General features: G+C 35.8%; 1 protein-coding gene across 5 annotated transcripts in view; it reads left to right on the top strand.

The window, feature by feature from the left end:
• CEP126 (centrosomal protein 126) overlaps positions 1-12,571 on the top strand; it is a 62,934-nt gene that overhangs the window by 16,695 nt on the left and 33,668 nt on the right. For all 5 annotated transcript variants that reach the window (XM_032488253.1, XM_032488252.1, XM_032488254.1 and 2 more), the window contains exons 3-4: positions 518-663; positions 8,060-8,171. In XM_032488253.1, the coding sequence (XP_032344144.1) occupies positions 518-663; positions 8,060-8,171 (258 nt within the window). The remainder of the gene's footprint in view (positions 1-517; positions 664-8,059; positions 8,172-12,571) is intronic.

The following is a 12,571-nucleotide window of genomic DNA, read 5'->3' as shown; positions in this document are numbered from 1 at the left end:
ATTGTCTGGATTTTTAGCACAGTTCAGACTTAACATGACTGCCAATTTGAAACTTTTGGCCTAAAAGAAAAAGAGAAATATACAGTATTACCTTGGCTACTCCATAATTTGCAAGGCTGCTTCTTTTACTGATGAATTAGAACTAATAACCAGTGTGAGTTAGTTCTTCACATTACAGAAAATACTGGAGCATTTTAGAAAAGATTTTTTCCACATCAGGGCTTAGAAAGTGGAAGTAAGAAGTGTGTGCAGGGCTGCCCAAAATTAGAAGACACCTCATTGCAGAGCCTTCTCTTAGTTGCAAGAGACCTGGAGAAGGTTCTGAAATTACCACTTGCAAAGATAATTAAATTCTTAGCAAAGGGACTTTTTTGAATTTCAAATTTGTTATTTCTAAGTGATTAAACTTTTGAAATGTGAAAATACTATTATATAATAAGTGTGTTATTTTGAAACTAATTTCTGTATTGAAATTTTTAAAACTAATTCTGTTATCTACATCACATTTTAAATATAGAGCTTTTGAAGAGAAACGAAAAGAACAAGAAGAAAAAGAACACCAAATCAGAGAACAAATACTTCAACAAAGGAAGCAGAAGTTTGAAGAAGTCACTGAAAAATTCCAGCGTGCCCATATTCCTCTTTCACAGAGGAGGAGAGCAGGTGCCTTAGTTTATAGAATAATTGAAAACAAAAATGAAAGTTATAATCACATTGAACTTGAGTAGACAATAAAATGATAAATTAAGAAACAAAGTAGAAATTCAGACTCAAAAGACCACTGTGCCATTTGAGTAACAGGACTTTAACCAAATGAAAAATTGCTGTCTGATTTAGGTTTAATTCAGAGAATGAATTTTCGTTGGCTCTATTGGTAAATTTGGAAAGCTCACAAGTTTGATTCTATTTCATACTGGTTTACAATGTTTTGTCTTTTTAGAACTGACTTTAAAAATAGTTTAATATTAAAAGAAAATTTAGCATTTAGGTTTAGGAAATTAGTGTCACATTCATTTTGGCATTTTGTGCAGATTTTTTTTAAAATTCATATTCAAACAACTGGTAAAATAAAAGGAAAGTCTGCATAGTGACATAATCCAACAATCTAAGCCCGGAACAAATTAAAAATTTTGAAATGATTACATTTGATTCTTTGGTATCACATCTACATTTTTTATGCCTTAAATAGTAACATAGAACTAGCAACAAAATGTCAAAGCTTCAAAAGGAAAAGGACAAGCGAATATTTATGTATTCAGCAAACATGCTGTGCTATGTTGTACTTAGCCCTGGGCTAAGCTGAAATGCTGAGAAACAAAAAAATCTAATGGTACTCTATCATTAAAGATCTCACAGCTTATTTTGGAGATGATAGTAATATAAATAATTAATATCAATAAATATAATTGCTATTGTAGCAGAATGTGTAGAGTAATATGAGAACATAGATAAAAGAACACTAAACATATACAGAGACAGCAAGAATATCATCCTTGGGAATGTGGATTTATTTGTATCTTGAAGAATGTGCATTTTGCCAAGCAAAGAGAAAATTCAAAAACATCCCAGACGTAAGGAACAGATTTTGCAAATGAATTATGTATTGCAATGTACCTAAAGCATAGAATGGGAAAAAAAGAGAAGAAAAATGAGTTGGAACAATTCTCAAGGAGCTTTGTATGCCATGCTAGGAATTTCAACTTTATCCAAAATGCAATCCACTTAAAGTTTTTTAACTGGAAGGCAAGCCATTACTGAGTCAGTAAGAGATCTTACAGAAAGTAAAGGCAGCTAGTAACACTGCTGAAAATACTAATAGCTTGAACATCATAGGGGTTTGTTTTTTTCTCATATAAAGTGAAATTCTCAGGTAAGCAGTCAAGAGCTGATTTGATGATTATACAGTGTCACTGGGAACCCAGACTGCTTCTGTCTCGCAGCTCAGCCACCCTCAGTATGTGATTTATAGCTTCACCCTCATGGTCACATGGTAGCAGCTGGAGCCCCAAGCATCATGTCAGTGTTGTAGGCAGGAAGAAGAAAGAAATGTAAAGGACAGATGGGTGTACCTCTAAGCTCCCTTTAAATTGTTTTCCTAGAATCCCCTATCTGTCTGCTTATATCTAATTAGCAACTCCATCTGCAAAGGAGACTGGAAAATATAGTTTTTTTTTAATGTGGCTATATTGCCACCCCTAGCAATATAGAGTATGTTACTAAGGAATAAAGGGAAAATGAATATTAGGTAGGAAACTAAGGGTCTGTGCTAAAATTAGATTTGTTTGTTAGAAAGATAATTATAGTTACAACATGGAAGATGAACTGAAGTAGAAACATACTAAATTAAATAGACTAGTAGGAGGCTGTTTTAGTATTTGTGGCAAGAGGTATTAGGCTACTAAAATAAAGCACTGCACTGGATGTAGAGGTAGGAGGTAATGTCTTCAGGAGATACAATAAATAGATTCAGTTACTAATTTATTAAGAGTGCTGGAAGAAAGACTAGGAGAACAGTGCCCCTAGGACTTAGCATAGAGCCTCACAGATTTTTAGCACTCAGTAAGTACTTTTTTAGTAAATTAATTATTTTGGTGGAAGATGATAATATTAATCAAGGTTACAAATAAAGGAGGAGAATCAGGTTAGAGTTATAAAAGATTTATTAAGTTTTAAAAGCATTGATTTTGAACCTCCCTGGCTCATACAAATGGGGAAATCAAATCAGCAACCGGAAATATGGATCTCAAACTTAAGAAAAAGATACATAGAAATTCTATTTGAAGTCACCAATGAATAGATATATATCTGATAAAGGAAGCCATGGGGAAAGATAAGGTAAATATTGGGTATAGACTGCTGACAAATGACATACACATTCACTCGATGGAATATTATGCAACTATTAAAAATAATGGGAACACTCTTTATGAACTGATATGGAAAGATCTCCAGCAGAGGTAAATTTATCATAAAGCCAATAAGGTTTTAGTTTAAGGGGGCCTTACTGTCATAGCCCCTATATCTAATTTTATATTTGTAATTTTGCATTATTTTTTCTTAATGAGGACCCCCAAGTTTTATGAGCCTTATACTTTCATAAAACCTGGATCTACCCCTGATTTCCTGGATATATTATTAAATTAGAAAAACAAGGTCCAGATCAGTATACATAATATTCTACTGTCTATGTAAGAAAGGGGGAAAACTAGAATATATATTTAGGGAGAAGATCAAGATGGTAGAATAGGAGGATGTGGAACTTACCTCCCCAACAGACACGTCAAAAATGCATCTACATGTGGAACAATTGTAACTGAAAAATAACGAAACCAGCAGAAAGACTCCTGTACAACCAAGGCTGAAAGAGTGATCCACATGGACTAGGGTAGGAAGGGAAGAGAAGCAATCAGTTTGGGACCTGTGCCCCAGAGAGGGAACTCAGAGGAAAAGGGAGATTACGCAGGGAGAGATCCTTCCTGGGTAATGAGTGTTCAGAGCCACATATTAGACGCCCCAGTTCTGGGGTTTGACGCAGGGTAGATGAGCCCCTTGGCGGTCGAAGGGCTGGTGGAACTAACAGGAGTGTTGTGGAAAGCCAGGATTACACTTGGGAGGAGGGTGCACACACTTGCTTACTCCAAACACAGGGCAAAGAGGGCAGATTGAAACTGCACAGGTGGCTGACTGGTTGTACTTAATAGATACCTACAGGACATTCCATCCAAAAACATCAGAATACATATTCTTGTCAAGTGCACATGGAACATTCTCCAGGATAGATCACATCCTAGGTCACAAAACAGTTCTAAGCAAATTTAATAGGATAGAAATTATAGCAAGCATTTTTTCTGACCACGGTGGTATAAAATAGAAGTAAATTACAGGAAGAAAAATGAAAAAGCACAAATGTGAAGATTGAACAACATGCCACTAAAAACCAATGGGTTAATGAAATAATCAAAGAGGTAATTAGAAAATAACTTGAGATGAATGAAAATGGAAACAAAACTTTCCAAAATCTTTGGTATGCAGCAAGAACAGTTCTAAGGAGGAAGTTGATAGCAATATAGGGCTACTTCAAGAAACAAGAAAAATCTCAAATAAACAACCTAGTCTATCATCTAAGGGAATTAGAAAAAGAAGAACAAATAAAGTCCAAGATTAGCAGAAGGGAAAAATAATAAATATCAGAGAATGTGTGACTGAAACATGCTGTACACCAGAAATTGGCACAGCATTGCAAACTGACTATATTTTGATAATAAAAAAAGAAAGAAAATAATAACAAAGATCAGAGAGAAAGTAAATAGAATAGAGATTAAAAACAGCACACAAGATCAATGAAGCTAAGAGCTAGATTTTGAAAAGATAAACAGAATTGGTAAACCTCACTAAGGAGAAAAGAGAGGACCCAAATAAACAAAATAAGAAATGAAAGAGAAATAGCAACTGATACCACAGAGATACAAAAAATCATAAGAGAATGCTATGAACAGGTATATACCAACAAATTGGACAGCCTAGTCTTCTAGACAAAAAATGGACAAATTTCTAGAAACATACAATCTGGCAAGACTGAATCAGGAAGAAATAGACAATCTGAACAGACTTATCACTGGTGGTGAAATTGAATTTGTAACTGAAAAAAGAAAAAACTTACAGCAAACAAAAGTCCAGAACAGGACAGCTTCAAAAGTGGATTCTACCAAACATATAAAGAACTATTCCAAAAACTGAAAAGGAGGTAACATTTCCAAATTAATTCTATGAGGCCACCATTACCTTGTTACCAAACCAAAGATACTATAAAAAAAGAAAGTTATAGGCCAGTATCTCTGATTAACATATATGCAAAAATCCTCAACAAAAAATATTAGCAAATTGAATCTAATAATATATAAAAAGGATCATACATCATGATCAAATGGGATTTATTCCAGGATGCAAGGATGGCTCAATATTCACAAATCACTCAATATGACACACCATATTAACAAAAGGAAAGATAAAAATCACAAGATCAGCTCAATAGATGCAAAAAAGGCATTTAAGAAAATATAACATCTATTCATGATAAAAACTTGAATCAAAGTTGGTAGAGAGGGAACATATCTCAACATAAAAAGGCCATTTATGGCAGCCCCATAGCTAACATTATACTCAACAGTGAAAAGCTGAAAGTTTTTGTATAAAATCAGGAACAACACAAGAATGCCCACTCTCACCACTTCTGCTTCACATAGTGTTGCAAGTCCTAGCCACAACAATCAGACACAAAGAAGAAACATAAAGCATCCAAATTAGAAGGGAAGAAGTAGAGCTGTCACTATTTGCAGGTGACATGATCCAATATAGAAAACCCTAAAATCTCCACCCCAAAATTATTAGAACTAATAAATTAATTCAGTAAAGTTGCAATATGGGAGAAAGTATACAGAAATCTGTTGCATTTCTATATGCTAATAATAAAGTATCAGGAAGAGACAGCAAGTAAACAATCCCATTTAAAATCTATATACACAATGGAATATTACTTAGACCAAAAAAGAATGGAATTCTGCCATTTGCAACATGGATGGACCTAGAGAGTATTATGCTTAGTGTGAAATAAGTCAGATGGAGAAAGACAACCAATCTCTGTTATCACTTATATGTGAAAATCTAAAAAATAAAACAAATGAATATATTTATATATATATATATAACAAAACAGAAACAGACTTACAGATACAGAGAACAAACTAGTAGTTACGAGTGTCAGGAGTGAAGGGGGTGGGGCAAATAGGGGTATAGGAGTAAAAGATACCAACTATAATGTATAAAACAGTAAGCAATAAGGATGTATTTTACAGCACAGGGAAATATAGTCATTATTTTTAATAAATTTAAATGGAGTATAATCTATAAAAATATTGACTATCTGTATTGCACATCTGAAACTAATATAGTGTGGACTATACTTCAATATTTATAAATAGAATATGTCTGTATATGTTTGTATTTACATTAGCAGTGAACGAATACACAAATGACCAATAAGAGCAAGACTTCCAAATATGTTTGTAATTTTTTGATTTTTAAATATGAATATATTACCTATACAAAATATAAAATTAATATTTTAAGAAAATTTAATGCCATGAATGAAGAGCAACAACAAAGCTATGAAAAACAACTATTTATTTAATCATCTGTTAGTTTATTCCCAAATTATGAAAGATAAACCAAAGGTTCACCTGATTTGCATGATAGCTGAGGCCTCCCCTTGCTACAAAGAAGGGATAGGCAGTTTCAGTGAGGTCAGAAAATGTGTAGAGTCAGAGAGTCATTGGAGTGAGAATATTAGAGCAAAAGAACTGAAAGGAGGCTCCTAAATGAAATAACAAAGCCCTAATACACAGTAAGTACTCAAAAAATGTAGGCTTAAATTTTCACCGAGTGAGAGGTAGTGACTAGGAGAGCATTAGTTAACAGCAACAAGAAGCAGTAATGGGTGTTTGTAAATTGACCTAAGTTAGTTGTAAGGTAGTTTTTAAGTTCTCTTTGATAGACAACAAGTGATGAGTGTTAATAAAAGCAAGTTTCAGACTATAATCTAGCACAACTAAACATTTATTAGCAAAGCACGCACAAAACAATTGGTGCAGCTAGTTCACTAAGCTGAATAAGTTCCAACTCTGTCTTTTTAGGTGCTCTGACTATACCTTATATGAAAGGTCCATTCAGACTTACACAGTCACATTCCAAAGGCAAAATTATGTGCCTTCTGGCATTGGGCAATCAGAAACGTTACTGTATTAACAGCTGGATCCAAAACTAATTAGAGGTCAAACCCCAATGCCATCCATAAGGGTAAGGGGTATAGACTTTCCTAGATTCTTATTCTCTGTTCATGCAAGGTAGGGAGCGATTAAAATATGTTTAGGAAAGTCCACATGTCTTGAATACCTTTAATTTCAACAAAGAAAGCCCATCTTTAACATTTATCAGGTTATGCAACTGGCCATTAGTTTAACCAATAAAAAACTGTTTTGGACATTGAGTATGCTAATTAGAAAAACAATTAAAATCTAAAGCTTGGTAATATCTGCCTTGAGAGTATTGGTCCCTTATGATTAGAATATCCAGCAAACCATCCCATAACTATGCATTTTTCACTAGTATATTATGCAGTCACCCTTTCACTCTAGAGCTCAAGTTTGAACTAATGGTACATATTAATATTACTGGTTTTACTTTAAGGTAAATAACAAATTAATAGTGGAAAAATCTGATGACACATGGGTTTCTTAAGGAGAAAGGAGGAAAGACAGTTTGGCAGTGTCACTGGAGAGCTAGAAAGTCACCTGCTCTACCTCCTTGAGTTGTTTGTAGTATGCTGCAGGAGAAGCAGTAGACTTTAAAAAGCAACTATGTTTCAAATTGAACAAGAAGCTGTGTACCAAAGTATACATTGGAAGTTTTGGGAAACTGGGTACGTACAGAAGGGAGGGTTAGATTAGAGGTAGCGCAGAGTGATATGTTCATGAGTGTCCATGTAATTTATGACCTTCAGCAAGTTACTTAGCTTCTCTATGCCTCAGTTGCAAAAGGAGATTCAAATAAGTTCTGCCTCATAGGCCTTAGTGAGAATTAAATTAGTTAATACTATAAGTATTATAATACTATACGTGTTTTAAAATAATATCTTTTGAGTAAGTGTTTAATAAATGTTAACAGGTATTTTCATGTCTTCCCCTTTTCTTCATGAGAATGTTTATAAACTGTCAGAAATTTATGAGACTGTGCGATCAGATATAATGGAGTTTGCATGCCAGACCGAAAAGCCTGGACATTTTTCAGTTTTGTTTTGCCAGATAAATATTCTTAAATTGGTGATGAGAATTTTGAGGTAACTGTTTCTCACTGGGGAATTGGATGTTTAAATTTAAAATCTTTACACTATTCTAAAAAATATTTTTTGGAAATGTTATTTTATCACTGACCAATTAAATTATATATAAAGAGATTGTTGAAGACAAAGTGATTCTGAACTACTTGATCTTTATTGTTCTCTTAGTTTTTCAAAAACCAGTTCCTCCATTAGAAGAGGCCCTCAAACAAATTCAGGAATCCGACTTAAAACCAGAAGTAAACCTTCCCTCTTCCCACAGACCAATAATAAACTGGAGGTAAGTAACTTATGTTTATCATTATATAGTTATTAATATTTGGTAATTAAATAGCTCTCTAGTTACTGAGCTTTTAGGCCTTTTCATGATTTACTCTTCACCTCTGTTTAAAAATTTACCATTTTATTTTCACACTGTATTGAAGTAGAGTGGAATATAAATTGCTTCAAGAGTAAGTAAAAATGTTAATTTATTGTCTTTTTATTACAACGCTGCCCTTGCTGACTAATTTTCTATGGAAACTATCATCAAAACCACTTAAAAATGTTGATACTGGTTATTCGTCTTTACTGAGAGGAAACAACTGTATTGACTTGTAGTGAGACAAAGTTAGATAAAAGGAGCAACTTCATGGTAGAAATGGGTTTTTTCTCACTGAAAATCTTTCCTGGATATCTTTAAAAAGCTACAGTAACTCCTGGTTCCTCTCTAGGTTAGTTTAAATGAATCATCTTGAAGCAATAGGATGAAGCAGCCAACCACAGAGTATCTTCTAACATCCTATATTTTTAATTTATTTATTATAAATGTTTCTTGAACCTACTGTGTGTATATTAGATCAGGCATTGTAAAGGAATATGGAGAAGTGTAATATTCTAAAATATGATCCCTAGAGTATAATCTAGGAGAGAGGTGAAATAATGCTTCAAAAAGTATGGAATAGTATCAAATGAGTAATGATAATAGTACTTAATTTTTTATATAAAGATATCTACAATTCATACATAAATTATGCTAATATTTTACCTGTGTGGAATGTTATTTACTAAAGTACCTCCATTTTTAGAATACCTACGGCAGATAGTTCCCTTGGTCAGAGTTAAGAACAATTAAATTCATTCTCTCAGTCTTTATTATAGTTCAAGAAAGACTTCATGGTATGGAAGACTCTTCAGAAAAGCTTTGAAAAAAATAGGAGTTAATCATGAAACAAGTGGGTAGATGATATTCCAGATAGAGAGATGAGCATGTTGAAAGGCCAAGAGTAACAGGAGTGACTCATTCTAGGAGTAAGAGTATAACTGAATAATAAAAATAGCTTCACTAGATGTGAGATTGGAGAGGAAAATGCACCTGCATGCTAAAGAATATAAAGTTTATCCTGAGAGCTGGAGAGGGGTCAATGAAAGATTTTAAGCAGATGGGTGATAAGATAAACTTTTCTTTTTTAACATATCATTCCAATCTATTGTGAACAAGTGTGGATAATAGATTGAAAGCAGACAGAACAGGAGGTTATTTCAATGTATGTAATTGAAATTACATGAATTTAGAGCTCAAGAGAAACATCTAGGCTTACGATATTTGAAGCCAAAACAATGGATGAGCTCAGTCATGGAGATTGTGACAACAGGACTAGGATAGAACACTAAAGAATAGCAACATTTAAGGAAGTGAGAAATGGAGAAACCTACAGAATGGTTGATATAGGACTATATACAGAGAGAAGGTGGAACTAAGGAATACAGAGTTTCGTGGGGACAAAAAAGCAGTGTAATAGAGATCGAATGTCTTCTGAGGAATCAGCAACATAAAAAGTTGTATCATTCAGGACACTGGCAGAAAACATGTGACATTTAAAAGGAGTGACTAAAAAGTGGTTAGTAAAGTAGCCAAAAAGGGATGGCAAAGCACCCTAGAACTGACAAGAAAGTCAATATTACCACCACAGATCTGAACTGAAAAGAGCTGTGGCTAGGGCTGCTATACAGGAGGGCTACTAGACAGGACCTGCGGTCATAGGTGGAGGAACACTGCCACTGCTAAACCAAGCCCAGCAGAGAGGAAGCCAGAGGAATAATTAGCAAAAACCTCTCTCTTCTGTTACTCTCTCATCTCTTGCTAGTGCCTTTCATTGCTCAAACTCGGCCATAAATCAAAAGGCAAGGGATCATTCAGTCTCTGCCAAGCAGAGACAAGTGGAAAAGTGTGAAAAGTGAATCTGGATGGGCAAAGAGAGAATATCCAGCTTAGAGGCAATGTGTCCACTGTATTTCACAACAGAAAAGGTCACAATGACAACTTTTGTCAGAGCAGTTTCAGTGGAGGGATAGGGACAGAGAAGAGATTACAATGAGTTGGAGAGAAATGGAGAGCAAGAAGATAAAGATATCAAGAATAGCTTGGCTGTGAAAGGAAAAGAGTGATAGAACAGTAACCATAGGAGATATCTGGCCAAGATATGACTTTTTCCCATGAGACAGAAGAAATATTAATCATGTTCAAATATGGATGTCAAAATGTCTAGAATTTCAGTCTAGAAAGGTAGAGGAGAATCAAAATGTGAAATGTCTTAAGTACCTATCGTGTGCTAGATGCTGATTAGCAAGGGTTATACATATGAATGAGATATAATCCTCAGCCCAAAAAGTGTGTGCAGGTACATTATAATACTGTGTACTGGTAGTTACATCTTAAGACCCAAGTAATACCACGTAACTAGGGGTGGTTACAGAAATACTAGCAAAGTGATAAAGAAGTATAAAATTTAAAGTTGAAGAGAAAACATAAAGGATGAGTATGAATTATCTACTAAAGAAGCATAGGTTGATTTTAGGCATGTGTAAAGTATAGACACCTAAGGAAATGAACTTGTTCAAAGTAGCAGGACTATAGCTGTGTTGCTGGTAGGACAGGATATTATCTAGAAATGTAACTTGAGATCAGATGTGAAATGCTTATATGTCTAACTAGGAAGTTTTAGCTTTATCCTGTAATTAGTAGAGAACCAATGGAGGTTTTTGAGCAGGGAGTGATATAATCCTCTTTATTATTATTGAAAGATAATTGGTATGAATGTTGGAAAATAAAAAGGGTGGAGAGAAATTGTAAGCAAGGAGACCAGAGAAAATTAATGGGATAATCCAAGGGATGGATCACTACTATCTAAACTAGAATAGTACTATTTTGTATAGTGAGAAAAGGATAGATCTGATAAAGAATAAAAAATATTTTGAGTAGTTAGGAGGAAAGAATGAGAGAGAAGAAAGAATGAAAATGCCTTTCCACAGCAGAGAAGTGACAAATAAGAGTTTAAGAATGTTAATCAAATAGCAGTATAAAAATAGGAATATGGAAGGAGGGAAATCAAGATGGCAGAGTAAGAGGACATGACCTCACCTCTCCCACCAATCAATTCAAAAATACATCCACGTGTGGAAAACTTGTCATGGAAAACTAACTAGAAACTGGCAGAAGGATTCCCATACAACCAAGGCTGTAAGAAAGATATACACATGATTGGGAAGGATGGGAAGAAAGGGGTAGGGAACTGTGCCCTTCGGAGGAGACTAAGGGGAAAAGGGAGATCACGTGGGCAGACACCCTGTGGAGTGAGCTAGTCAAGTCACAGACTAGGCATCCCAATCCTGGGGTCCTACCCATGGGAGACAAGCATCTGTGGCTGCTTGGGGAACTGCTGGGACAGGCAGAAAGGCTGGAGAAGCCAAGACTCCACCCATGAGGAGTGTGAGGGTGCTAGCTAGCCACCAGACAGGGCAGAGAGAGGGCTGCCCTAGCAGCTGCTGCCTTACCGTGCTCCACAATCTGAACCAAGTGAATGTCTGGCCCCACTCACTGCAAGCCACAACTTGGCACTGGATCTAGGGTAGTCAGGACCAGGAAGAATACCCAATCTGGGGACACAAAGTCAATCCAGATGCCCGGGGTTTGGTCCAGGTAGAGTGTTGTCCATTGTTGGTACTTACTCAAACAGAACCCCAGAAGTAGCCCAGACTTCTGATGGCAGTGCAGCTGCTTGAACTCCCGTAACCAACATGCCACACTCCCTAGTCCCAGGTGAGTGAATGTTCCAGCCCCACCACTCCACACCACAGCCTAGCACTAGATCTGGGGCAACCAACACAGGGGAAAAGACATGACCTTGGGCTGCATCTGAGCAGAGCCACAGATGCCTATGTAGGCAGCACATTAGACCTCTGTAAGCACATAAGCCTCACTTGCTTCAGCACTCCCCTCCATTGGGGCAAAAGCCTCAGTGTGGGGAGAAGGAAAAATACATACTTAAAGGGAGCAGAACCAGCGCAAGCCCAACCCTCAGGGCTTCTGCTCCAGCAACTTAGGAGCAGACCTTATCCCTGACAGGGCAGTGAGCAGAAAGGAAGTATTGCCTCACACCCTGTGCAGTTCCTCCATCACCAGCTGTACCTCCTACCAAGGTGATAGCAGTCAGCATACTCTGAGAAAAGACATAATTGGCATCCACATCAAATCCAGCCCTCCAACAAAAGACACTGGGTACATGCAGTCTACAGAGGGACAGTCCTACATAAGAACACCCCTTCAAGACCGCAGTAAGTAACTGCTTCACCTTAATTCATAGATTCAGAGAAAATTAAGTAAAATGAAAATGCAGGGGAACTACTCTCAACTGAAAGAGC

This window comes from Camelus ferus, chromosome 10 (assembly GCF_009834535.1).
Source record: "Camelus ferus isolate YT-003-E chromosome 10, BCGSAC_Cfer_1.0, whole genome shotgun sequence".
NCBI lineage: Eukaryota > Metazoa > Chordata > Mammalia > Artiodactyla > Camelidae > Camelus > Camelus ferus.
Note: the sequence above shows the minus strand (reverse complement) of the source record. Positions and strands in the feature narration are given on the sequence as shown.